The following is a 26780-nucleotide window of genomic DNA, read 5'->3' as shown; positions in this document are numbered from 1 at the left end:
GACAAAAATTCAGTATTGAACATAATGTAAAACTCAATACAATTTTTTTTTTTAACTAAAGGAATCCGAAATTGAAGTTAAAAAAATCCTATGTTATGCCAAATAATTGGTAGTATTTTATCTCTGATATTGTGAAATAGCAGAATGGAATCAGAATATCCAGGTTATACTGAGATGTAAGCCAACAAGAGGCCTCTTTGACCTTTGATCGATTATCGGTATGTAAATCGTCACCTCATCTGGGATCAAAGTCCGATAGAGGGGGATTGTCAGGACACTCACAACAAGTCCTGACCCAGAGACCGGGACGCTTGATACGGAGCCTACAATAAGACCAAAATAAAGGACAGAACACTCCGATAAGATGGACACGACATCTTCATTGTTCAAGTAAGGCAAATTATGTGTTTGAGTTCGAGTTACGGGTGATAGACAAAAACACTGTGTTCTCGTGTAAACACAGAGGCAGACCATGGCTTGGAGACCATTACATTTGACAGCAGAACTGAATCTTAAAAGTATATATTTAAAACTATCTATATATCAACTGAATTAATGTACTTTAAATTGAATATTGATATGAGAAGTCTTGTATTGTACAACATATATATATATACATATATATAAAGTATTTAAACTGCTAATGAAAGGGACCAATTAAGGAAAACATTTCTGTGTGTTATACCAGCTTCCCAGTAAAAGGCCTATCCCCGCCGTCAGTTTGGGAGCTTAGGAGCGTTGAATTGTTGTTATGTTGTTAGTCTGAAGAGCTGAAGAGGCGCCTCCCCTGGGCCCTGACCCAATCTGTCCTTATTACACATCTCCCTTTTGGCGACACTCCTGGTGCTTTATGCTTTAGCCTATGCTCCAGCATTAAGAAAAAAAATATCTCTCCCTGTCTCTCTCTCTCTCTCTCTCTCTCTCTCTCTCTCTCTCTCTCTCTCTCTCTCTCTCTCTCTCTCTCTCCCTCTCTCTCTCTCTCTCCCTCTCTCTCTCCCTCTCCCTCTCAGGTCAGTTACCAGGCGGGTGTGGTGTCCGCCCCAGCGGCCCTTCCGGGTGTGCACCCACACCCGGGACACCAGGAAGGGCGTCACAGCAGGGACCCTGGAGGAGCTGCGGGAGCGGGTGGGAATGACGGACAACACAAAACTCACACACACATACATGCACACACACACACACACACACACACACACACACACACACACACACACACACACACACACACACACACACACACACACACACACACGCGCATGCATGCATGCACACACACACACACACACACACACACACACACACACACACACACACACACACACACACACACACACACACACACAAAAACACACACACACACACACACACACACATGCATGCACACACACACACAAACATGCACACCGCACGCACACACACACACACACACACAGAAAATGGATTGATTAGTCAATGCTTTGTCGACGCCTTGGTATTCGATGCAGTACAAGAAGGCCTCTCACACGGCTCCTTGGCTCATCCCCCTCCCCCAGGCGTGTCAGTCCCTGCTGCTGGCGCTGTCGGCCGTGTCCGTGGTGCTGGTGTGTGAGGAGGACGGCACCGAGGTGGACTCGGAGGAGTTCTTCATGGCGCTGCCGGACAACACCGTGCTCATGACCCTGGAGGGTGGCCAAACATGGAAGCCAATACCGGTACGTCAAACCAGGGCAGGAGCTTGCCTTTTTACTGGTTTACGGTTTCGTCCTTGATAATTTAAGGAGCTGTAGGTATTATTTAAGAGCTATTATTTGAGAGTAATTTGTTAGAAGTAACATAGCCATCCGTTAGCTAGCCTATTAGTGATTGAGGTGGGCAGTGAGAAAATCAGTGTCAAGTTGACAGCGCCTGCCGCCGGCCCCTGTATGAGAAAGTATGGATTTTAGACCGCTAATTCGCTAATTTCTGACCTATCGGCATCTCTTTCCTGATTGGTATGGGGAAACGATCATGCCTGTCAATCAATCCCAGATGTGTTAACACAACACTTCCCAAAAGCCTAGAAACATAGGGATGGGGAGAGAAGAGGTAGGGCTGTTTTGGGTTCCTTAGTTTCAAACTCTTGCTATCTGGCTCTTCTCGCTCTATCTCTCTTTACAGCGGCCAAATCTTTCCTTGATCTTTTGGGGGTTTAGTAGTAGTTCGGTGTAATAAAATGTGGCCTGTGAGTGAAGCCCTTTTGAGACTATTACTGATTACTTTTTGGGCTATCCAATTAATACAAGTGACCCACCACCACTGTAGAATATTTTGTTAATTAGCCTTTGTTAATTCATTAAACGTTATTACTCTACTCAGTTTTCAAACATAGGAATGATCCAACGACAAACGGCAGATAATTTTAAAAAAATCGACGTTTATTATGGCTTTCCCATGAACCCATGGGTCCCCTGCTACAAGCCATTTGTCGGACTAAACCCATTTTGTACAGTCTGTGTTTGACAAGCACTGCGTTAAACAAGCAGAAGACGAGATAAGCAAATGGTCACTCTGTCCCTCATTATAAAAACAAACAAAATAATCGGTTGATAAAACAAAGATTCAAATGTATTGTGTGTTGTACACTCTATGGCCTGGTGGATTGTGATCAGCGATGTTTCGCTTACCTTGGTTTAGTGCCACCATGAAGGTGGACCACCATGAAACGACCACTTATTTAAAAGTAATTTTTGAAAAAGGTGTTCTTATATTTGATGCAATTAGATAGAAATGACTGACCTACCTAACCCTTCTTTTTGTGGACTCTGGACCCTCAGGGTGCAGTCGTCAGTCAATACCAAGGCAGCAACAAAAAGCCACGCAACGGAAAAGACATTGCCCGCGTCACCTTTGACCTGTACAGGATACACCCCAAGGACGTCTTTGGGTCTCTGAGCGTCAATGCCACCTACCGGGGCCTGTACTCCATCGGTGCTGACTTCCAGTGCCTGGGGCCCAAGAAAATCCTCAGGTATTGAGCATCGGATGGGGATAGGATCTCGCAAAGCGGGCAAAAACGACGGGCAGAGGCTATGAGTTCAAATACATATGGGCTGATGTACCATCACGTTCCTCAGCTGATTTCTGTTCAACCTCCCCCCCACCGCAGGGAAGTTCTGAGGGTCGCCTCCACTCTGCTGCAGGCCGCCGGACACCTGCTCATCACCTCGGCCTCCATGATCCGCCGCATCATCGAAGGGGCGGAGCTCTGGCAGCCCCAGAGGGAGGGCGAATATACAGCCAATTGGAACTGAGCATTGCTAAGGGGGAGGTTTTTAGTGAATGAACCTTGAAGCCTTCAATTCTAGGAGAAGGTACGTTGGTTCAACAGTGACCGGGCCATTGCTCGGAGAAGGGGCAAACACATGTTTATCTAATCATGACCCTGATTAGAGGCAGTGGCATGCGTCCAGGTCCATAATTATCTTAACGAGCTACACTTGTTGTTGTTGGTTGGCTCATCATCTTGCTAGGAATTGGACTATAATTGGTTTGTTGGTTATTCAGTATAGCTTTAGAGTTATAGAAATGTCGTATGGTCTGTGACTTTCCAAAGTCCATGGCATCTTTCTGATTTTTTTTTCCTTATGACCCAATTGACAATTGAAAATCATATGTTTTTTATGTTTGGGAAGTCAAGTTAATTTCTAACAGAATATAACTTCCTAGCAGAAGACTGGCATTCAAGTCTCATTGCATTTCTGTTATTTTGTATATTAGGAATTATGAGTGATGTTTTCTAATCTGTGGTGTAAAATAAAAAGAGCAAATGTTTGACAAGAAGAGAACCAATTCTTTACTAACATCAGAAAGGAAAATCCTGCTTTACACATGAAGGTAAACATAAAACATTAGAATTTTAGAAACTGAACAAAACAAAAATCCCGGGTCCAAACGAACTAAAGACACCGATGTCTTTACACAACCATCCAAAAGCCCTGAGCCTCCTTCCGGCAGGTCTCCCCACGATGGCCTCGTACACCTCCTCGGCCTCAGTGAGCAGGGGCGGGAGCGGTGGAGATGGGGATGGGGATCGACCGCTCCTCCAGCTTCAACCTCCAGGTCCCAGCCCCGGGCCCGCTGGCCGCCTCTCGGCCGGCCCCGGCCTCCCCCGTACACAGGTGCTTCATCCTCTGCCGCTGCCGCATGCGAGCCAGGACCCGCTGCTGGTCCCCGGGGGTGATCCAGCGGGGCTCGGTGTTCTTTATCTCATAGCGCGTGTCGCCAAACCACTGGATCAGTCGGGTGCGCTGCAGGCCCGTCCACTCCGAAAGCCAGTCGTAGTCGCACGGGTTGGGGTACTGGCAGGCCAGGAAGGCCCGACGCAGCTGCTCCAGCTGCTCCTTGGTCTTGTTCTTGGGTTTGGCGTCCGGCGTACTGGCCTTGGCCTTCGACGTGCCTAGGTCGCCGAGGGCTGACGTGTTACCGTGGGCGGAGCCATTGCCGGGGGCGACGCCGTCTACGCCATCGTCGTCTCTGCTCACAGTTGCCGTCGAGTCGGCTTTTCGACCTGCGTGGTTCTCACCGGCCCCCGGTGGCCCCCTGTGGCCCTTGCTGGCAAGCGGGATCTCGCTAACCTGAACTTTGGGCAACAGGTCAAAGGGCGTCTTCTTCTTCTTCCTGTGTCGTCTGTCCGGACGTCGTACAGACGACACAGGAGAGGGCGTCGGGGATGCTGTGCTCTCAGGGACGGGCTCCTGGTTCGTGAGCAACGCCATTCCTCCTTCGACGCGTCCGGGCTCCCCGTCTTTCCTCTTTGGGGGGTCCTCCTCCTCCGTCGACTTTGCCCCCTTCCTGACCCGTGCCCTGTCCCCTTTGTCCCTGGCACTCGTTTTGCCCTTTTCATTCTCCTCCCCCAGCTTTCTTTTACAGGGCCGGCCGGGGGTCTCCACCCTCCCCTCCTGCCCTTGCTCCTCCCCCTCCTCCTCCTCCTCACCTCCTACCTCCACCCTTACGCCCGTCTCCCCTGACCCTCCCCCTTGGCCCTCGCCCTCCTCTCCCTTTTCTGTGGCCACGCCTCTCGCTCCCATCTTCACACAAAAACCTGACCCCTCGCTGCTCCCTCTCTCACCAGCCTCCTCCAAAACTTCTTCCCTTGCCGCCTCCTCCTCGTCCTCCTCCTCCTCCTCCTCCTCGTCCTCCTCCTCCTCGTCCTCCTCCTCCTCTTTCTCCGCCTCCTCCTCTTTCTCCGCCTCCTCCTCTTTCTCCTCCCCCTGCTCCCTCACCGCCTGTGGGTCGTCCTCCCCAACCACCACCGCCGCCTTCGACGCCCTCGCCGGTCGTCGGCGCCCCGGGCCCAGCAGCCTCCTGGGTCGTCCGTACGGACGGCCTACAGACGACACAGGAGGAGGCGTCGGGGACGCTGTACTCTCGCCCGTCTCCCCTGAGCCTCCCCCTCGGCCCTCGCCCTCCTCTCCCTTTTCTGTGGCCACGCCTCTCGCTCCCATCTTCACTGACCCCTCGCTGCTCCCTCTCTCGCCAGCCTCCTCCAAAACATCTTCCCTTGCCGCCTCCTCCTCCTCCTCCTCCTCCTCTTTCTCCTCCCCCTGCTCCCTCACCGCCTGTGGGTCGTCCTCCCCCCCCACCACCACCGCCGCTTTCGCCGGTCTTTGGCGCCCCGGGCCCAGCAGCCTCCTTCGGACCGCGCAGATGTCAGCATAGTCCCAGCTGATGCCGTAGTGGAGGCGCTGGAACATAAACCACACGCGCACGTGGTCCAGGTGCAGGGAGCAGCGCCGTGCCAGCTTCGCCATCTCCTCCCGCTTCGGATAAGGGAACACTTCGAAGGCCCCGTCCAGGGTGTCGGCCGCGTGGGCTACTTCCTGGGCGATGGAGTTGGAGTGGACCCACAGCAGCTTGTTGTCCGCGGAAAACACAGGGAGGCACAGGGTGCTGTTTTTGTTGAGGCTGAAGGCTTGGGCCTGGGTGAGGGAAGGGAGGGGGGAGCCGGCGGGCGTAGCCACCCTGCATGGGGAGAGGGAAACTGGAGGGCACGGGGGACATGAGAGGGGGCTCTTATTTTGTAAAGTAAATCCCTCTATGTCCACAGGGCTGACAGACGTGGATTCCTCCTCGAAAACCTGCAACGACCAACAAAAATGTACTTGACTGATATTGTCATACTTATCATAACTTATCATACTCAACATTCATATGTGCAATTAAATCCCTATCCGTGAGTGAAATATGAGAGTCCTACAAGAAGAGCTTAAAAAAACAAAACACAAAGTAGAATCACCTAACTGAAGACCTTCCGATGTTGGCCTACATTTGCCCTACTTATATCAGGGCGCACAGACTGTATCGTATATATTTGGGCGCAAGTTCAGCTCTATTCTGCAGGCCAAACACATATGACGTCTGCGTTGAACGGAGATAACAGAAACATAGGCTACAGCAAATTAAAAAAACCGAGAGCATACTTGTTAGAAATCTTGTAACACAACTCACTTAATCTTTTTATTTGTAATCCAACACGCATCAGACTCACCATAGTGATGTTATTGATGCTTTTGTTCAGCGATGGCTGTTTGCTGAGCAATGGCAGCAGTAGGCAGGTGGCTGAACTCACTCAACGGGGAGGTGAACATCCGAGATTTCACCACTTCGTTAGGATTTTCCCTATTACGTTTGGGAGAACCTCAGTGTATAGCTGGGACTTAAAATACATCGAGTGTGGTTGTGAAAGAGGGTTAGCAAGTTTGAAAATTACGAAATCTTTAATTGATTGCACCTCACACAAACGCCGGCGGAGTATTATTTAACATCGAGGAAAAGGCGCCCTCTAGAGGCTAAGGCCTTATTGGCTGAAATCTGCCTGGAACATTTAAATTGGACGGTGGTTGGACGAGAAATCCTGCCGTGAGTGGGGAGGTTAGGCGACTGTGGCTGTGGTGTCAAGTGCAAGCCCCCGGGAACAGAACATACTGTGGATGGGTCCCTCGATTAATTTGGCCCAGAAGTAGATCTCTACGTTCACTCCAATATAAGTGGGGAACAGGAATGTGCCTCCGCAAAAAATGGCTGGGTATCAATCAAATGCTCATAATTATCTTTATGCCATGTACTAAAAAAGTTTTCTCTTTTCAAAACGCCACCTCAAGCGTTTTATTAGCCGTTCTATGTAATTATTTTTTGCTGGAGAAGGAGGGGTGGGCAGCTGAAAGGACTCGTAGTGAAACAAATGTTTCGGCCCGGGATTCGAGAGGGCCTAGTGCACCACTCCGTTAACTTCTCGTGTCTGAGGTTTTTCCTTTTACTTGGCATGAATGACGTTTATGGTTTAGTCACTGATGTGACTTTTCAGACTCTCACTCTCTGCTTGCGATCATTGCGATTCACCATGTATAAATCCCTCTAAAAGCAGTCGGCAGACATCAGTGGTTTCCTTTGACGTGTTTTATTGCAGACTTTTACTCCAACTTCACCGTGAAAACTATAGATGAACACACACAGTACAACAGAAATCACGGCATTAGCTTTACATAAAATCATAAATTACACGGCACACAAAGAGCCAAACAAGCAAAACAATGCAGGGAAACCACAAAAAACATACCTCGTTGGCTGCATGCTATTTACAGGGACTTTGAAACTAGATTATTTTCGGCGATGCATATCACAAGCTGTTCAGCTTCTCTTATTGTAGCAAAAGTCTTTACCACCTGTAACTGCAGAATTTGAATGCGTACACTAAAGTCACAGTAAATTTGAAGTCGTATATATTTATTTTGCATGTGTAGGCCTACTCTAAAGTCACAAATGTGTAACAGTACATTTGTAGTCGTAAACATTTGTTATACAATTGTAAACACAAAATAGGGTCTACGAATATGCACATCTGTGTTACAGGTGCACAAAACCTTTTGCTAAAAATATTGCAGCGTAGTTGGTGCAAAACACATTCGCACACCCGTGTTTCATAATCTGAGAACATGCCCAAAAGGTGTGCATTCGTAAACCCAAATTTGAACTAATGCATCAGAAGTTGCACATCTGTGAAAAATTTCCTCACAAATAAAATGATATCGAACGCTATGTTAATTCAGCATTTTAATGAGCGAGCACAAATCCATTTTATAACTGCTCGAATCTGCTCCTGCAAGTCTCAGCTGTGGGTTTTTTTGCAGGTAGGTTTGCAACACGTCTAGGTGGTAAATGTGTAGCAAAAGTATTCGCATCCTAGATGCCAGAGCGTAGATGCCATAGCGCCTTATGGGCTCGTCCCGTGCGCGCGCGAGGGACAAGGCGAAGCCTATACGGCGTATCCCTACATGAAATGGAACTGTCGAGGTGTGCTTGAACCCTCAGGATTCCTACTAGGTATCCTTTTTCCTCTGCAGCAACATGCTCAGGGAGTTCCGTCGGTCGTCTTTGGTTACACTTTGATACACTTCGCCCCCCAACTGCTGTCTGTAAAAAACGTTCCTGTGGTCCATAGACAGAGACATCCAAGGTCCCAATGTTGTGAGCGGGTCAAAGGTAACGTTGGCGTTCCCCGAGGTCGATGGTTTTCTGGGCACACCTCGGCGCTGCTGCTCCTGCTTTTAGACATTTAAGTTAATCGTATTAAATGTAGACCTCATACTGTTCCTTGAACTTGGTGAAATAAATTCCGTTTGTTTCTTGTTCTGACTGAAAAACAACTTATCCCTGCTTGACCGCACCTAGCACCTTTAATGCAATAGCTCTATCAGAGAGGCGTTTTCAAACACGCTTACTTTCAACCTTCTGTTAACGAAACTTAGATACGCCATCAATTTAAGTACAATTTAAATGGATTTTAAATGAAATTTAAATGTTCCAGGCAGATTTCAGCCAATAAGGCCTTAGCCTCTAGAGGGCGCCTTTTCCACGATGTTAAATAATACACCGCCGCACCGATCTCTTATTTGTGTGAGGTTCGATCAATAAAATATTTAGATATTTTCAAACTTGGAAACGATAGTTATGTTATTATAACTAAAATTTCTATGATTGTAGGCGTAGCCGTCTATCCAAAACGCATCAGACTCACCATAGTGATGTTATTGATGCTTTTGTTCAGCGATGGCTCAGTTTGCTGAGCAATGGCAGCAGTAGGCAGGGGGCTGAACTCACTCAACGTGGAGGTGAAAATCCGAAATTTCACCACTTCGTTAGGATTTTCACTTTTAAGTTTTGGGAGAACCCCACTGTATAACTGGGACTTAAAATACATCGAGTGTGGTTGTGAAAGAGGGTTCTATTTCATGTAGACTACTCCGTCTAGGCTACGCCTTGGGCTTGTCTCGCGCGCCCTGAAAATGTCAAACTATGCACCAATCAGCGTGGGTACCGCCCACATTTCCCACGGAATCGTGTCTATATAAAGCGGTGTATACCGTCGCTCAACCTCCACGCTTTTCTTTCAACATTAAGAGGGTACAATACGCCTACAATCATAGAACTAGAATTATAATAACATAACTATCGAACTATTTCATGTAGGCTACGCCGTCTAGGCTTCGCCTTATGGGGCTAAGGTGAAGCTGCGAGCGGAGCCCGATCAATGTACTCCTGCTGGACCCCAGTCAAAACGACTTAAGTCACCAGAGCACATTAATCATCTTAATGTATTCTCGATTTTCCACTGATAAGCACAAGTGCTGAAAGAAAAGGGAGGATGAGCGACGGTATACACCGCTTTATATAGACACGATACAGTGAGAAATGTGGGCGTTGCCCACGCTGATTAGTGCATAGTTTGACATTTTCAGCGCGCGCGAGACAAGCCCATAAGGCGAAGCCTAGACGGCGTAGCAATAGCATACATGAAATAGAACCATCTTTCACAAAAGCAACTGAACAAAAGCATCAATAACATCACTATGGTGAGTCTGATGCGTGTTGGATTACAAATAAAAAGATTAAGTGAGTTGTGTTACAAGATTTCTAACAAGCAAGCTCTCGGGTTTTTTTCCGACTAGCCTAATTTGCTGTAGCCTAGCCTGTGTTTCTGTTATCTCCGTTCAATGCAGACGTCATATGTGTTTGGTCAGCAGAATAGAGCGGAACTTGCACCCAAAGACATACAATACAGTGTGTGCGCCCTGATATAAGGGGGTCATCCCTATGTTCCCATGGTCCTATGTTGCCCACTCGGGGAACATAGGACTTCCCCCCCCGTTTTTTCCAAAAAGGGTCCTATGTTCCCCTGTAGCAAAACATACCGGGGAACATAGGACCCTTTATCTGAAAAAGAGTCCTATGTTCCCCACTGTTGCGGGGGAACATAGGACCCTTTTCTGGAAAAGGGTCCTATGTTCACCGAAATCTATCAATCTTTACGGTAGACTCTCAGCATGTCCAGCAGGCATACCTTCGCATGGCCCACCTTAGCTAGCGCAGCCCAAAACTTAAATTTGCAAAGCAGCTACTTTCTGGTTACCTGGCAGTTCATTTTTTTGCTTTTTAAATCTAGGATTACGCATGTTTGTATAGTCCCACCCCTAATCATATTGTCTTGCATCGAGGCTTAGCTTTTCCTTTTATTATCCTACCTGTTCTCCATTGTATTGTGCACCCTTGTGGAGAGTTTAAAACTAAATGTCATTATACAATCACCTCTAATAACGTTTCATTTAATTTGTTTAATTAGATCTGTTTCAGATATGAGTGCTGTACGAAATGTATAAATATCTGTTTCAGATATAAAGTGATATACAGATATAAATATATATAATAGGCTACAACAAGGCAGAACAAGAACCCAACTACCTTCATTAAAAGAAACATAAAGCGACCAACTACCATGTATGTTAATAGGCTAAAGAATGGAAACTATTGAGTCGCTGATCTATTGAATAATCACTGGCACACTTTATTTACAAAAAATATATTTAATTGTCAGCTTAGTCTTGTATTGGACTGGACAGGAGGAGAACACAGGCATGGAAGACAAACTCTAACCACTGAGCAAAAAGCCTAGGTTTCCCAATAGTATCTGTCTGCGTCCAGCTTGTAGTAGTAACTTGTAGTAGGAGGCGTAACTTGTAGTCAGAGGAGGCGTAACTTGTAGTAGGAGGCGTAACTTGTAGTAGGAGGCGTAACTTGTAGTTGGAGGCGTGTCTAGTACCTACTTTTCTAAACGTGGAAGTGATCTGTATGTAGCAGTGATGCGCGGGTACATAAATGACCGCAACTCAGACATCAAATATTAGGCCTTCTATAAAATAATGCACCCGGGACACCATGAGTCATATGCATGAAAATAAGCCTATTACAATTTTACAATGACATGTAATGCATATAGCAGTTTAACGTGGGGAACCTGCTTAAGTTTAGCCTACTTAATCCCTTTAACAAAAAGACTGCAGATTAATAATTCAAAGAATTAAAGACAGCAGATTAATAATTCAAATAATTGTATTGAATACATATTGTTATTGATCGCATGCTGCATGTTTTCAAGGTCCTGCATGAGAGAAAACAATGAATTAAAATAAATATTACTGATAGAAACAAGACAAGAACAATGTCACTAACAGGAGGATAGTTATTAGAAAGCCTTCATATTATAGCGTTCACATTACAAGCCCTCATTTTATATATATTTGCCGGTCTTCAATCCATGGATTTCTCAGGTACGTCATCACTGTTGCACTGTGCAAACTCGGGGCAGAAAGAAGCAAGCAACATCTACTAGCCTGTACAGTATAGATTATTTTGTGACTGTTCAGTGTGCATCTCAAACGTGTGCATCGACTTCACCGAGGTGGTGAAAGCTGGGGTTTCTTCCAACGTTAAAACAGTAGGCCTAAGCGTTCGAACATTTCATAAAGAATGTTAAAAAGGTATAACAACCACAAGTAGTCTTCCCTAGTTCTAGAGTTCATTAAGCTTGTAAAAACAAAAAAATAATATTCTTGTTAATCCACTTCTTGTAACTTACCGACATGAATATCTGAAGATACTATAAACGACAATGTCTCATCCTAAATACCTACTGACCTCGGTAGTATCGGAAGGCCTTTAGTTAGGGGATTCTACTTTGTGTTTTGTTTTTTAAGCTCTTCTTGTAGGCCTCTCATATTTCACAAATTTCATATTTCACTCACGGATAAATCCGAATTTGTGACTGAGGGGATTTAATTGCACATATGAATGTTGAGCATGATAAGTTATGATAAGTATGACAATATCAGTCAAGTAAATTTTTGTTGGTCGTTGCAGGTTTTCGAGGAGGAATCCACGTCTGTCAGCCCTGTGGACATAGAGGGATTTACTTTACAAAATAAGAGCCCCCTCTCATGTCCCCCGTGCCCTCCAGTTTCCCTCTCCCCATGCAGGGTGGCTACGCCCGCCGGCTCCCCCCTCCCTTCCCTCACCCAGGCCCAAGCCTTCAGCCTCAACAAAAACAGCACCCTGTGCCTCCCTGTGTTTTCCGCGGAAAACAAGCTGATGTGGGTCCACTCCAACTCCATCGCCCAGGAAGTAGCCCACGCGGCCGACACCCTGGACAGGGCCTTCGATGTGTTCCCTTACCCGAAGCGGGAGGAGATGGCGAAGCTGGCACGGCGCTGCTCCCTGCACCTGGACCACGTGCGCGTGTGGTTTATGTTCCAGCGCCTCCACTACGGCATCAGCTGGGACAACGCCGACATCTGCGCGGTCCAAAGGAGGCTGCTGGGCCCGGGGCGCCAAAGACCGCCGAAAGCGGCGAAGGCGGCGGTGGTGGTTGGGGGGGAGGACGACCCACAGGCGGTGAGGGAGCAGGGGGAGGAGAAAGAGGAGGAGGAGGAGGAGGAGGAGGCGGCAAGGGAAGATGTTTTGGAGGAGGCTGGCGAGAGAGGGAGCAGCGAGGGGTCAGGTTTGTGTGTGAAGATGGGAGCGAGAGGCGTGGCCACAGAAAAGGGAGAGGAAGGCGAGGGCCGAGGGGGAGGCTCAGGGGAGACGGGCGAGAGTACAGCGTCCCCGACGCCTCCTCCTGTGTCGTCCGTCCGCCGTCGGTACGGACCACCCAGGAAGAAGAAGAAGAAGACGCCCTATGACCTTTTGCCCAAAGTTCAGGTTAGCCCACTTGCCAGCAAGGGCCACAGGGGGCCACCGGGGGCCGGTGAGAACCACACAGGTCGAAAAGCCGACTCAACGGCAACTGTGAGCAGAGACCACGATGGCGTAGACGGCGTCGCCCCCGGCAATGGCTCCGCCCACGGTAACACGTCAGCCCTCAGCGACCTGGACACGTCCAAGGCCAGTGGGCCGGACGCCAAACCCAATAACAAGAACAAGACCAGGGAGCAGCTGGAGCAGCTGGAGCAGCTGAATCATCTGCGTCGGGCCTTCCTGGCCTGCCAGTACCCCGAACCGAGCGACTACGACCGGCTGACGGAGTTGACGGGCCGGCAGCGCCAAAAACTGGCCCAGTGGTTTGCCGACAGGCGCTATGACCTGAAGAACTCCAAGCCCCGCTGGATCACCCGCCAGGACCAGCAGCGGGTCCTGGCTCGCATGCGGCTGCAGCAGAGGGTGAAGCACCTGTGGATAGCGGACGCCGGCCTAGAGAAGGACAAAGACCCGGGGGCTGGGACCTGGGGGTTGAAGCTGGAGTAGCGGTCGGCGATCCCCATCCCCACCGCCACCATCTCCACCGCTCCCGCCCCTGCTCACTGAGGCCGAGGAGGTGTACGAGGCCATCGTGGGGAGACCTGCCGGAAGGAGGCTCAGGGCTTTTGGAAGGTTGTGTAAAGACATCGGTGTCTTTAGTTCGTTTGGACCCGGGATTTTTGTTTTGTTCAGTTTCTAAAATTCTAATGTTTTATGTTTACCTTCATGTGTAAAGCAGGATTTTCCTTTCTGATGTTAGTAAAGAATTGGTTCTCTTCTTGTCAAACATTTGCTATTTTTATTTTACACCACAGATTAGAAAACATCACTCATAATTCCAATCCTAATACACAAAATTACAGAAATGCAATGAGACTTGAATTCCAGTCTTCTGCTAGGAAGTTATATTCTGTTAGAAATTAACTTGACCTCCCAAACATCAAAAACATACGATTTTCGATTGTCTATTGGGTCATAAGGAAAAAAAAATCAGAAAGATGCCATGGGCTTTGGAAAAGTCACAGAGCATACGACATTTCTATAACTAAAGCTATACTGAATAACCAAAAAAACAATTATAGTCCAATTCCTAGCAAGATGATGAGCCAACCAACAACAAGTGTAGCTCGTTAAGTTAATTATGGACCTGGACGCATGCCACTGCCTCTAAACACTGTCATGATTAGATAAACATGTGTTTGCCCATGGATCGGTCACTGTTGAACAAATGTACCTTCTCCTAGAATTGAAGGCTTCAAGGTTCCTTCACTAAAAACCTCCCCCTTAGCAATGCTCAGTTCCAATTGGCTGTATATTCGCCCTCCCTCTGGGGCTGCCAGAGCTCCGCCCCTTCGATGATGTGGCGGATCATGGAGGCCGAGGTGATGAGCAGGTGTCCGGCGGCCTGGCGAATCTAAGTTTCGTTTTCGTTTACAGAAGATTGAAAGTCAACGTCTTTGCCAACGCCTCTCGCATAGAGCTATTAGGCTACATAAGCTAGGTGCGGTCCAGCAAGGAGAAGTGGTCTTTCAGTCAGAACAAGAAACAAACGGAATTTATTTCCCCACGTTCAAGAACAGTTTCAGGTCTACTTTTAATACGATTAACTTAATCGAAGACATGTATAAAAGCATAAGCAGCAGCAGCAACCAGGCGGGGGACAGGAAGCAGCCAGCTATTTTCTGTGACATGTGTGCGGAGGAGGACCGGAGGGCCGCGGCGAAGACGTGCATGAAGTGCGAGATCTCCATGTGTGTTGAGCACCTCCAGCCGCACCTGACCACACCGGTTCTACTTCTATCTCACCCTCTGACCGAGCCCATGGCTCCCGGGGCGGAGGGCTTGGGTGGGACGAGGTGCCCCCAACACGGAAAGCTCCTCGAGTACTACTGCCTGGACGACCTGACGAGTGTGTGCGTGTCGTGCGCCATCGAAGACCAGCATCGCCTCCACAACATGAAGACCTTTCCGAAGGCGCAAGCGGAGCTGGTGGAAAAGATCGCGGAGGGGGAGCGAGCTATGGCCGCAAAGCGAAAAGAAAGCGAGGAGCTGGGGAAATGGGAACAGAGTAAAAGGGAAGAGGTGAGCCAATACAGCTTGCGCCTTATCGATGCCGTTACGAAACTGCGCGACATGACCCTGAACCGCGTACAGAGCTCGGTCTCTGCCCGCATGGGCTGCATCGCGACCGGCGGTAGTAGCATACAGGCGGTCATGGGTGAAAAGGACACCTTCCGTTTCCTGCAGCTCTATTCCCAAGTGAACCAGGACATGGAAAGGGCTAAAGCGGTTGATCTGAGGAAGGGATTGGAGACGGGGCAGGAGTGTGACAAGTTATCCCAGGAGTTGCAGGAAGTGGGGGCAGAGATGATGGATCAAGCGACCAAGTTATGCGGCTCCGTGTTGATGTTTGTTGACCCAGAAAACCAACGAGAGACACCGGGGAACGCCAACGCTATCTTTGCACCGCGGACATTGGTACAAGGGATGTCGCTGTCTGCGGACCTCAGGAAAGCCTTTTACAGCCAGGCCCAGCAGTCTGGGACGAATAATCAGTGTACTCTGCTGATTAAAGACGCCAACTCGACGAGCCCCCTCCACAGTTGGAAAATTGCCGTGTCGGAGTACTACGATTGGACCATAGGCTTCTGCGAACATGAATCTACGTTAGCTCAAGGAATTGTGTACGCGCTGTGTATCAAAGACGACCTACTGAGCTACCTGAAGAACAATCCCCTGGACAACCCAATTGGAGCCATTGGAATCCCGCATCAGATCCCAGGAGTGGTCAGACCTAAAACTGTCGAAGTGTGCTGGAACCCTCAAGATTTCTCGTTATCCTTTTTCACCTGCAGCAGCCGTCATTACCAACGGAGACTCATCGTTTCCATTGATGTGGGAAACAGTAGTTCTGTCTTGAAGCCATTTGTTAAACTGCAGAGCAGCCTTGCTCTGCAGCAGCCAAAACTTCAGCAGCAGATAAATAGCGTAGGCCTAGGGCAATTTTGGGGCCAACAAAACATTGGTTACCATAACAACTCATTCAATGTGACAAGCCTACTTTGTGAACTCTTGTAGTAGAAGTTGTCACATCACACTTTGATGGCCACAGAGAACACATGCACTAGAGGGCGCTCTTTCTAAATTGTAACAAACACGCGCACCAAGGATCTGAATGAACGGGTAACTTTCAGTTTAATGTTAATACGAAATGCAAGGATAAAAGGAAGTGTAATTATGTCAATTATTGTCGAAAGTATTTTTTTTTTATGGCAAAGAGATTGAGGCAAGAGTATACAAGTGTGTCATGTTTCACATTTTATCTATAAATATTAACTTTTTGGTAACCTGTTATTATAATTATTTGAGAGAGGACCCAGCACAGTTGCCTGTGCCCAATTTCTCAGTAAATTATGATCCGCTTGATAAGAATAAAAAGCAATGATTGGTGAATTGCCATTTGCAACAAAATAGCAGTGGACTCCTGATAGGGCGGATCCCGAGCAGTGGAAGCTGAAGCTGTATGTTCTCGTCTAGACTACAGAAATGGTTGTTGTGGTCAATATATTATTTTTGCTTTCCCATGGAATTAAACAGTAGGTCTGCTTGGTTAAAAGACAATTACAAATGTTATTTTTTTTTTTTTAGTTTTACAAACTAGTATAAATTCGAAACCAGCAGTTTATATGCTATGCTAAAATGTGTGTGGAAGTAGCAACAGCAGTAGCTAGTAGAAAAATATAGCCTAGTGAGGTCTACAGGGAGCAGGCAAAAGTGCAGAGAGTGTAATATCAATACATGTATTTATTGGTGGGTCAAAGTATGGTTGAAATGATAAATGGGCTAGCCTACATCTTTGTAGCGGGTTTTTTCGGCCCCTGCCTAACCCGAACTACATTCTGAGACTGTCTGCCAGCCATACTTTTAATACAGAAATATTGAAATCCTGACCTCTACTGGCATCCAACTGGAATTCATGTTTCAGATATTACTCGCATAATTGCTTTTGAAATTATAATGATTGAACTTTGGCCAGATATATCAGCAACCGTTTAATTGGGATTTCTTTCAAAAGCTATTTTGAATCTGTCAACCGTTGTAGTCTTTAATAGACTTGAATTCAGTTGAAAGCCATAATATCACTGAGATAATTAACATGGTTTGTGAAAATGAAATAAAATGAATGTATTACAGAACAAAAGTGTCGTGTATGTTGTATATTTCAATGTCAATATTTGTAGCCCAAAAAAATTACTAGTGCCATTCCTCAAGTGGAAAGTACATAAATCCCTCAAAGTTAAAACTCGTCATTAACATTTCATTAATTTATGAGATCGCTAGTGTAATTTTGGTCATAGAATGAATAATACCTGTAACACCAACACGGAGTAGTTCTCCATGTGCATCAATGTCCTTTTGATGGAAGGTCGCTCTATTAGCAGTGGAATGTGTAGCAGTTTACTTTTTTTGGTACTTATCGGCTGGTATCAAAAACATCTCATCTAAATGTGGAGTTTTGACTCAACCCTTGACCCTGCCAGTGAGATCTTCCCAGCCTAAACGTTCTCCATCAAACAAAACAACTCTTTGCGTTTACCGACAAGGCAAGTTTTGCACACAAACGTGCACCCTTGGGAATGATGAAACACTCAAGACAGTGCTGCATGGAATGATGCCGTGGCACTGAAACACCTCATCGATCCATGGAATAGAAGAGCAGGCGCTCTTACAAAGACATCAGAGGTAGTGCGACGTCACTCAGGATGGGCCTTCTGTTTGAGACGGGGGGGGGGGGTGGGGGGGTCGAGACTAGATTGCAGGGGGGGGATGGGACTAGATTGCAAGGTGGTTGGAGGTGAGGGGGGGGGACTAGATTGCAGTGGGGGGGGGGGTGGGACTAGATTGCAAGGTGGTTAGAGGGGGGTGGGGGATGGGACTAGATTGCAGGGGTGGGAGGGGGAGGGCTCCCTAGCTGTCATTGCCGAAGACGGTGTTGAGCTGCTGGGTGACCCTGATGAAGGTGGTGCGGCGGCTCAGCTCCTTCAGCTTCCCGGCGCCCACGTACGTGCACGAGGAGCGCACGCCGCCCAGGACGTCCCGCACCGTGGCCTCCACCGGGCCCTTGAAGGGAACCTCCACCGTCTTCCCCTCAGACGCTCTGTGGGGGGGCGGGGAGGACATAGGGGGCAACAGGACAGAGGGATTAGGAGTCGTGAGTCCAGGTGGAATCTAACCGCCTCCCGCTGACCTTGATTTCACTACGGCCACCCTCATTTGACTCGGCCACGCCCTTTCTCACCTGTACTCATCTACGCACCCCTCTGACTTGTATTGGGCCACTCCCCTCTCATCTGTACTTGGCCACGCCCCATCTCACCTGTGCTCATCTACGCACCCCTCTGACTTGTATTGGGCCACGCCCTCTCACCTGTACTCGGCCACGCCCCATCTCACCTGTGCTCATCTATACACCCCTCTGACGTGTATTGGGCCACGCCCTCTCACCTGTACTTGGCCACGCCCCATCTCAGCTGTACTCATCTACACACCCCTCTGACGTGTATTGGGCCACGCCCTCTCACCTGTACTCGGCCACGGCCCCTCTTACCTGGGCTCATCTACCCACAACTCTGACCTGTATGGCCCCCCCACCACCATCTGACCTATGTTGGGCCACGCCCCCCCGCTCACCTGTACTCGGCCACACCCCCGGCATGCTTCTTCATGGCCGTGTCTGAGCTCATGCCGTAGAAGAGCTTGTACTTCTTGCCGTTCTTCTCGATGACCTCGCCGCCGCTCTCCGTGTGGCCCGCCAGCATCCCCCCTAGCATCACAAAGTCCGCCCCCGCGCCTGCAACACACACAAACACACACAGACAGGATGAGGTAGCGCAAGGCAACGCCGCCCTCACCCCCCAAATCCTCACAGTCACAATGTAAGGGTGCGTCGTAAAATAAGAACGGTGGACGAAATCCCAACGTTCAATCCCAGACACTACGTCGATGAAACACATCCACGACGCAGGGCGCTCCTCTGAAGGGCGATGGCGTCCACCGCGGCACCCCGACCCATGTCCTTTTATTCACCTTGAAACAGCCGTTAAACAAAACTCACCGAACGCCTTTGAGACGTCTCCTGGGCAGGTGCACCCCCCGTCCTGCACGAGAGAGGTACAGCAAGAGTGAAGGGACAAACGAGAGGAGGTTAGAAAAGGGGAGATTCCCAGCTGCCTTTCTGCTTGATGACAATGACATGGAGGAGGGTTCTTCCTGGCGGCGGGGGGGCGACGGCGTACCGAGATGATGTGTCCACCGAGGCCATGTGCTGCGTCCGCACACTCCAGGACCGCGCTCAGCTGCGGGTAGCCCACGCCCGTCTTCTTACGAGTGGTGCACACGGAACCTACAGTGGAACGCAACACACACACACACACACACACACACACACACACACACACACACACACACACACACACACACACACACACACACACACACACACACACACACACACACAATGAATTAACATTCGTCATCCTACCTCAAGGGTTCAGCAAAAGGTGTAGAAATTGTCGATGGAGTAGGAAGAAACTAGGACATGAAGACACCAACACATAAAATGCAGGCAGGATGAAGTTGAATGGAAATTAGTCGCTATGCAAATCAGCTGTTGTAGGGAAATTTGCTTTTTGTGTGTCTTCTTATATCCCAGTCAACCAAACAAGTGGTCATTCCAATCCCACTCCCTATTCTGGGTGAAGCGTGAATGACATGCGGAGGTCACCTGGTCCGATGCCTACTTTGATGATGTCAGCTCCGGCCAGGATCAACTCCTCCACCATCTCTCCCGTCACCACGTTCCCCGCCTGGAGAGGTCAGAGAAGAGTTAAAGGGTGTTTGGAACTTCATACATGCATGCATGCCATTCCTAGCTTTATTTATTTATTATAGATCTTATGTATCTGCTCTGGTTGTTTTTGCTGCTGTAACCACAGATCTCCCTTCAGGGATTTCTAAAGTCATGAACCTTATCTTATCACACAGTGCACCTATATATCGTCAGTGTCAAGGAAGCGCCAGCTGATGTTTCGAACATGTCTCGTCTCTTGTCGTTTTCCATTTGACTTTGAATGATTTGTCCTTTGTCGGAAGACACGTTCGGGTGGCCGCTGACCATGATGGTGTGTGTGGGGAACTTCTGCCGGACGTCCTTCACAAAGTTGACAAAGTGCTCGGAGTAGCCGTTTGCCACGTCCACGCAGATGAAATGCAACTGGGGCACCGCCGCCAAGATGGCCGACACCCTGTCAAAGTCGCCGTCGCCGCTGCCCGTACTGACGGCCACGCTCTGACAGAGAGGCGCAGGGAGGGAGAGTCAGAGACATTATTCAATTAAAAAAAACACAACTTTATTGAACGCTCATGTTTGTGACAGCTTACACGTTTTCTCAATTAAAAACACAACCAAAGAAACTTAGGGGTTTCCAGTTGAACAGTTGCTTAGACAAGACAAAGGCTTATCCTATTTCCACAGGTTTTGAATATATATATAAAAATAAATAAGAGAGAGAGGGGGAGGAGAGATAGAGAGAGAGAGAGAGAGAGAGAGAGAGAGGGGGAGGAGAGAGAGAGAGAGAGAGAGAGAGAGAGAGAGAGAGAGAGAGAGAGAGAGAGAGAGAGAGAGAGAGAGAGAGAGAGAGAGAGAGAGAGAGAGAGATGAAATAAAGGTTGAGAAAGTGACACTGTTTCTGTGAGACACACACACATTTTTGCACAGTACGTCCACAACGGTTGTGTAAATGAAGACGGGGGGGACATTGTTTGTTGTTTGTGTATCGAAAGGTAAGGTTGATATAGAATGACCAGGAGAGGTGGGGGCTTCTAACATACAGCGCTTTTCTCCAAAGATATACTGTACAAGCAAGGTACCTGAATGCATTCAGGATGCTTAGCGGCAAACTCCTTCCAGTCGTCCACAGAGTAGTGCTTATGGATCGTGGTGAAGAGAGTGAACTAAGAGAGAGAGGAACGATCAGAAGAGAGAGTGAGAGGTTGAGAGAGTGACAGAGAGGACACTAAATGTGATAATTTGCTGTTCACCAAGACTTAATTACAGAATATTCATATTTTGGTTTAAAATATTCCACGATATTTCTTCACCTAGTGGCTCCGGACCATCAATATTAACAATAAATTAATAACCTTAGCCCCCTAACTTTAGGTTGCTTACCCTGACATCCAAACCCCAACTCCTTAATTAAAAAACCTATTCCATCCTACAAATCTTGTTTCTGCAAAGATAAATAATCTTCAGATAATGGTTATCTTGTCCTATTGCTGCTCAGAATTGCTTTTTATAGGCCACCTTGTGCAAGGCCAGGGCCATCTCGAAGTTTCCCACGGTGTCCATGTTGGCAGCAATGATAGGAATTCCTCTGTAGCTGCCTTTGGAGTTTCGGAAGCTGAAACTCCGTATGAGGTCAACCTTGGAAAGGTAAAAGGCAGGTGAGGGAGGTTATTGTAGTTTTATACACATTTAAACTCAACAAAAAATAAAAAACTGCTGGATTAGTATTACCTCACTCCGCGACTTGAGAGTGCTGCGCTTGGGTCGAAGCAGGACATCTTTGAAGTCAAGCTTGACGTCATTTTCGATGCGAGGCATTCTGGTGACAGATTAAGTATAACGAGAAAATGTGTAATACTTGTGAACCAATATCATCCATCCAGAACCGTGGGAGAGAAGTGTATCATGTGCGTGCTACACTCAAACACACAAAAGGTAGGGCTTTCAGGTCAGGTCACATGCAGGGCCCCTATAGAAAACAAACATTGACAATTTACGTAACCATTACAAAGTGCACACATGAAACACATTAAGAAGGTTATAACCATTTAACTCGAATGTAATAACTAGAATTGTAACACTGACCAACGAAACAGCTTTTACGAAATAATTCCTTCATTTTGACTCAATCCTTCCATACGGTCCCATAATAATGTATGTCATACGAATTAGCTTCCGTGAGCAGTCGCAATGAAAGTTAACAATGACAGCAAACCATGTCAACCAACAACAGATATAATACAGGACCTGGAATGTAGGTCAAATTAAACCGCTATTTGACATTACTATAATATTCTGAGGCGTCCAGCACCAGTATATTACTTACTTTAGGTATTGGGCGGATTAATTGTTCCCTTTGAAATCAGCGCTTCAGCCTAGCTCCAGGACTTTTTAAAGGGGAGACTTCATGGTGGCGGACCGGAATCTTCTTTTGTAGTTTTTCTAGAACATGCTTTCGTTGCAAGGGAGAAAAAATAACTACAAAATAATCGACTCTGCCTTCTAGTGGACAGACGCCTTAAAAGTCTTCTACAAATTACCTTCCAACGGGTGGACATGTGTATGTTAATTGCACCAAAGCTATAGGTATTGCTCAAATGTGTCTGTCATATTTGGAATGCTGGGACAACGGGAAGCTTCAAGCGCGAAATCAGAAAAATAAAAGTATGCGGAACGTTTAGTAGGACGTTATGTAGATGGGGAGAATATTTGAGTAACACAGGAAAGAACTCCCCACCCAACTCCACTTACCAATCCTTAGACAAAATATGAACTGCGCTTTCTGGGCATAGCATTATTGAAAATAAACTATACACATTTAAACCAGCTATCACGTCGCTATTGTGTTAGTGTGATTTATAAACAAAATCAGCAGCATGCTAATTAAAGTGAAGGTAAGGCCAAGCGATTACATATTTTACACAACTTAATCATCTTAAAACATCCGACCCAAACAATGTAGTACTAAATTATTACGATAATGCAAAAATGTATTTGTCCCTTTCTCAGACACTGACCGGCAAGGAGATAGAGATTGATATTGAGCCTACAGACAAAGTAAGATTTCTCCTATATTTGTATTTACTACTCATACGTGTATAAGCTTAACATTGGATGTGGTGCCATAATGTATTCATCATAGCACACATATAACGTTACTTAACTTGTGTGCTCCTAGGTAGAGCGAATTAAAGAGAGAGTAGAGGAGAAGGAAGGTATACCTCCCCAACAGCAGAGGTTAATCTACAGCGGCAAACAAATGTGAGCTCAAAATCAACCGTCTACATATCCATAAGGACATTGTGTGTGTGTGTGTGTGTGTGTGTGTGTGTGTGTGTGTGTGTGTGTGTGTGTGTGTGTGTGTGTGTGTGTGTGTGTGTGTGTGTGTGTGTGTGTGTCTCTCTGTCTCTCTGTCTCTCTCTCTGTCTGTCTGTCTGTCTGTCTGTCTCTCTCTCACTCTCTTCCAGTTTATTTAAAGAAGTAACTGGTTTTCCCTTCTCAGGAACGATGAGAAAACTGCCTCCGACTATAAAATCCAGGGTGGCTCTGTCCTCCACCTTGTTCTCGCGCTACGGGGAGGAGCCAGACCTCTGTGGCTACAGCCTATGATGTAACCACAGCACAGCCAACCTGCCAAGATACCGACCGCAAATGTCTCAGCTGATTAGCTGCGGAGAAGGAGCCATGAGCGACTGTGTTACCAGACGTCTTGTTTGTTCGGCAGGGGGCCATCAAATCGCGTTATCTTTCAAATCTCGAGTCACAAGTCCGACTTAAAAAAAAACACGGCACTCTGCCCAAAAACGTATTAGCAGCCTCACCTTGTTAGGTCTCAAGGCTACTTATAGCTTTAGTTCAGAGATCCGGCGGTTGGTATGGTATTTGAAGTTGAGGGAATCCCGTAGCAGGCCTGTGCGCAGATGCACGCTCTCTGTCTTGAAGAGAATATTCTGTTGTCATCTGTATCAAAAGCGGCCATGCTCTTCTGCGGTTCTGCCTTCTCCCCATGTTGAATGTTTTCTACCGGGGAAAAATAAATTTCACACATTGCGTTCTAATGATCCCAAACCAAAGTCAGATCAATGTTGTGTCTGCAAGTTAAAGTATGTTTCCTGATATGACCTACTGATATCCTCCTATGTATTAGTGCTAGTTTATTTTATATTTGTGTAATTTAAGTCACTTTTTCCGACGTTGTCGTTGATATTTGGTTTATTATTATTGGTTTATGGTTTATATGACCTATTTTGCTTCATGGATGGATGGATGGATGAAGACACCTTGAATGGCATGGTATTGTAAACATGTATGACGTAAATGCTTAACATCATGTTTTCCCTTGTCAGGCTGCGCCTCACAAATGGATGCCCTAGGTCAATGGGAGAAGGTAACCTGTGGTTACGCTCTCCAGTCAAAGGTTGTTTACAATGTCGATTATGTACATGGAGCGATGTGGATTGACGCTTTGAGCTGGGTGTTGGGGCTGCAATGCAATGTGTGGGAAAGAAAATAAGTTGAAGTTAACCGATACGTTTTGATTGTTCACCCCTCTGCCCAGAAACACACACACCAGTGTGAAAATGCTTTGATTTGATCTAAACTGTTTGGTGGTGCTGTACTGGATTAAAGACGTGTTTACAACTCCCCTCTCCTCGAATAAAACTGCCTCGCTGCCATTTTGCTTCTATTCACAGGAAGCTAACAAAAATATAATTTTTTCTCATGTTTATAAAGGATGAAGCAAATGCAAGGAGAGGCGATCGTTCTGTAGGAAAAATGTATTTTATTATCATCACAAATCACTATTATCTATATTTAAAAAACGTTTTACACCAACAAGAAAAATATACTTTTTTTAAGAGAAGGAGAAGAGCCGGTTAATTCAACCTGATCTTGCTGTTTATAATATGATTGACACATAGGCCTACTACCTTATCTACAATGTGTGTAAGGTAATATTCAGTTCCGTCAATTCAGTTTTGTTATATTGAGATATATCATAGATTTGAAAAATTATATGGAGAAGAAAGTGGACAGGACATGTATGACATCACACTGCTTACAAAGGAATGAACTGATGCATGTTTTGGGTTTTCTATTATGTAATATGAAATAGCACCCCTTGATTTAGCGAACTTCTCAAACTGCTTATTTGTCAATTTGAGGTACATCTACCAAATTATTTGATTAAAAACGTAGAATTAATAAAATGCAAGGCAGGATGTGTTATTTTTTTAAATGTTCAACCCTTTCTCCGTTTCAACTAATTGTGTAAATAAACCAAAAAGTACGTTTTTAATATTACTAAATTAGGCCACATTTAAAGCATATACTGTAAGAGACCAACAAGATTTATGTGTGTGTTTTTACCCTGTGTATTATATATACATATACTCTATATAGTAACAGTTCAGGACCCATTTAAGACACACTTTTAACCTCACAACGAGAGGTATAAATAATACTGGCCAAACGTTCATGATCAAGCGTGAACGGTAACGATCACGCAATGCATATTCTCGGAAAAATAACGTGTGCACCTTAACTAAAAGTCTCTGTTTGCATGTTATGGTTTCATCACATGCCAGGTAATGTAAGTACAGCATGAACGTCCTGAGAATGGCAAGAATGTCAAGGAGGTTGCTGGTGTTGTTAAAGATCACCTCAATAAATGCTGGCATGTTTACCAAGGGGTCCCCTAACCCTCCATGAATTCCAACACCACCCGCCCCCACCCACCAAAATATATTCACACATATATATCACATTTTGAAACACTACCACGAATGTTGCATATCTTGACAAATATAGGTGATAAACGACACTCTTTAGTTTCAACAGTTTACACCACGTAACTGTTAAGAACGGTTTCCACATATTTACTCCACCAAACCACCAGGCCACTGACATCCACACAGACACTAGCTGCTGCAAAGTTAGATTATTTTCCTTTACGTTTGATTAACAACACAAACCAATAGGCTTTTATCAGAAACAGGTGTAGCTCATTCTGATCATAATGGGTCTGTATGCAAGCCATTAGTTACTTACTATTACTATTACACATCTGTGAAAGAGGACCAGTTTGGGCTTTTGTAACAAATGGTGTATTTTTTATCAAGACACCAAACAAAGAATACTTTGTTGTGTGTTTTTTCCCCAGCGAAGTTGAACCACTCAGACAAAGCTTTAAGAGAGCAGCTAAACACCCTGTTTCTAAATGGTCCAATTACTCAATTAACCAATTCTAATGAATCACCTAGTCAAGGTAGTTTTCGTGGTTAGTGTTGTTTGGTGCTGGTCCCTGTGTCTCAGTGTTTTATATGGTAGTTCTTTAACAACAACATTTCCTTGAAGCCCGAGTTGTTCTGTTTAATTGAGTTTATGACATCTTTAGTGTCCATTTGCTAAGAATCAACCATACCAAAAGGAAGGCGAGGTACAAATAAAAACACGGTTTAGTTGTTTTTCCTTGAAATAAAAATATCTTTAAAAACACAGTATGATTGGCTTCTCGACATCAGAAATAATAATGTTGCAATGACATTCGGGTACACAGTTTAGTTGGGAGAAAAGGTTTTAGGAACCTTATTAATACGAAAATAAACAAAACAAGTATTGATGATGAATAGAAAAAATATCCTAAGCAAAATTAGCATTCAACAAAAATAATAATACAATAAAAATAACAAGCAATATACAGAATTTGAACAATTACCAATACGAAAAAGAAAAAAATAGATCAAAAATCAGTCATGTTTTAAGACAACAAAAATACCAAAAAACATTTAGTGTACATGAAGTTGAAATTACTCGATCAGAATCTAATGTCTTGAGAATCACAAACCAGCTT

At 46.2% G+C, this 26780-nt stretch overlaps 6 protein-coding genes across 8 annotated transcripts; 4 read left to right on the top strand and 2 right to left on the bottom strand.

Moving 5' to 3' along the window:
* Positions 1–256: 256 nt before the first annotated feature.
* cideb (cell death inducing DFFA like effector b) lies at positions 257–3812 on the top strand. The gene is made up of 5 exons (XM_056575457.1): positions 257–390; positions 1011–1125; positions 1533–1691; positions 2793–2986; positions 3125–3812. The coding sequence occupies exons 1-5, from the start codon at positions 365–367 to the stop codon at positions 3267–3269; spliced, it is 639 nt and encodes a 212-aa protein (XP_056431432.1). The 5' UTR covers positions 257–364; the 3' UTR covers positions 3270–3812.
* Positions 3660–6771, bottom strand: LOC130370448 (homeobox and leucine zipper protein Homez-like). Its single transcript, XM_056576201.1, has 4 exons — positions 6506–6771; positions 5574–6095; positions 5292–5344; positions 3660–4911 (listed from the first exon to the last, which is right to left on the bottom strand). Exons 1-4 carry the CDS (start codon positions 6506–6508, stop codon positions 4008–4010), a joined length of 1482 nt encoding a protein of 493 aa, XP_056432176.1. The 5' UTR covers positions 6509–6771; the 3' UTR covers positions 3660–4007.
* Positions 6772–9387: 2616 nt separating this feature from the next.
* LOC130369865 (homeobox and leucine zipper protein Homez-like) lies at positions 9388–13865 on the top strand. Its single transcript, XM_056575443.1, has 2 exons — positions 9388–9866; positions 12208–13865. Exons 1-2 carry the CDS (start codon positions 9864–9866, stop codon positions 13585–13587), a joined length of 1383 nt encoding a protein of 460 aa, XP_056431418.1. The 5' UTR covers positions 9388–9863; the 3' UTR covers positions 13588–13865.
* Positions 13866–14432: 567 nt separating this feature from the next.
* Positions 14433–17297, top strand: si:dkey-183c6.9 (zinc finger protein RFP). The gene has a single exon (XM_056575442.1). The coding sequence runs from the start codon at positions 14701–14703 to the stop codon at positions 16156–16158; it is 1458 nt and encodes a 485-aa protein (XP_056431417.1). The 5' UTR covers positions 14433–14700; the 3' UTR covers positions 16159–17297.
* Positions 17298–17997: 700 nt separating this feature from the next.
* gmpr2 (guanosine monophosphate reductase 2) lies at positions 17998–22550 on the bottom strand. Of its 3 annotated transcripts, XM_056575448.1 has the most exons (11): positions 22468–22550; positions 22254–22379; positions 21659–21746; positions 21446–21565; positions 21010–21093; positions 20255–20428; positions 19865–19946; positions 19377–19483; positions 19196–19238; positions 18772–18931; positions 17998–18238 (listed from the first exon to the last, which is right to left on the bottom strand). In XM_056575448.1, exons 3-11 carry the CDS (start codon positions 21743–21745, stop codon positions 18049–18051), a joined length of 1047 nt encoding a protein of 348 aa, XP_056431423.1. In that variant the 5' UTR covers position 21746; positions 22254–22379; positions 22468–22550; the 3' UTR covers positions 17998–18048. The 3 variants fall into 3 exon arrangements, with proteins under 3 accessions (XP_056431423.1, XP_056431424.1, XP_056431422.1); XM_056575449.1 differs by having other exon boundaries at positions 21659–21896; positions 22254–22550; XM_056575447.1 differs by having other exon boundaries at positions 22254–22549.
* Positions 22551–22589: 39 nt separating this feature from the next.
* nedd8 (NEDD8 ubiquitin like modifier) lies at positions 22590–25137 on the top strand. Its single transcript, XM_056575463.1, has 4 exons — positions 22590–22821; positions 22937–22984; positions 23106–23188; positions 23430–25137. Exons 1-4 carry the CDS (start codon positions 22804–22806, stop codon positions 23539–23541), a joined length of 261 nt encoding a protein of 86 aa, XP_056431438.1. The 5' UTR covers positions 22590–22803; the 3' UTR covers positions 23542–25137.
* Positions 25138–26780: the final 1643 nt, after the last annotated feature.

Source organism: Gadus chalcogrammus, chromosome 17 (assembly GCF_026213295.1).
Source record: "Gadus chalcogrammus isolate NIFS_2021 chromosome 17, NIFS_Gcha_1.0, whole genome shotgun sequence".
NCBI classification, from domain to species: domain Eukaryota; kingdom Metazoa; phylum Chordata; class Actinopteri; order Gadiformes; family Gadidae; genus Gadus; species Gadus chalcogrammus.
This window is presented reverse-complemented; position numbering and strand designations above follow the sequence as displayed.

Coding starts and splice junctions, on each gene's coding strand:
- cideb (XM_056575457.1), top strand. CDS start 365: ATGGACACGACATCTTCATTGTTCAA. Junction 391..1,010: donor ACGACATCTTCATTGTTCAA/GTAAGGCAAATT, acceptor TCTCCCTCTCAG/GTCAGTTACCAGGCGGGTGT. Junction 1,692..2,792: donor AAACATGGAAGCCAATACCG/GTACGTCAAACC, acceptor CTGGACCCTCAG/GGTGCAGTCGTCAGTCAATA.
- LOC130370448 (XM_056576201.1), bottom strand. Junction 5,345..5,573: donor GGGAGGACGACCCACAGGCG/GTGAGGGAGCAG, acceptor TGTCGTCTGTAG/GCCGTCCGTACGGACGACCC. Junction 4,912..5,291: donor GCCCGGGGCGCCGACGACCG/GCGAGGGCGTCG, acceptor AGGGCAGGAGGG/GAGGGTGGAGACCCCCGGCC.
- si:dkey-183c6.9 (XM_056575442.1), top strand. CDS start 14,701: ATGTATAAAAGCATAAGCAGCAGCAGCAACCAGGCGGGGGACAGGAAG.
- gmpr2 (XM_056575449.1), bottom strand. CDS start 21,745: ATGCCTCGCATCGAAAATGACGTCAAGCTTGACTTCAAAGATGTCCTG. Junction 19,239..19,376: donor TCGGTGGACACATCATCTCG/GTACGCCGTCGC, acceptor TCTCTCGTGCAG/GACGGGGGGTGCACCTGCCC. Junction 18,239..18,771: donor GGGGGTGTGGCCGAGTACAG/GTGAGCGGGGGG, acceptor GCCCCCCCACAG/AGCGTCTGAGGGGAAGACGG.
- nedd8 (XM_056575463.1), top strand. Junction 22,985..23,105: donor ATATTGAGCCTACAGACAAA/GTAAGATTTCTC, acceptor GTGTGCTCCTAG/GTAGAGCGAATTAAAGAGAG. Junction 23,189..23,429: donor ATCTACAGCGGCAAACAAAT/GTGAGCTCAAAA, acceptor TTCCCTTCTCAG/GAACGATGAGAAAACTGCCT.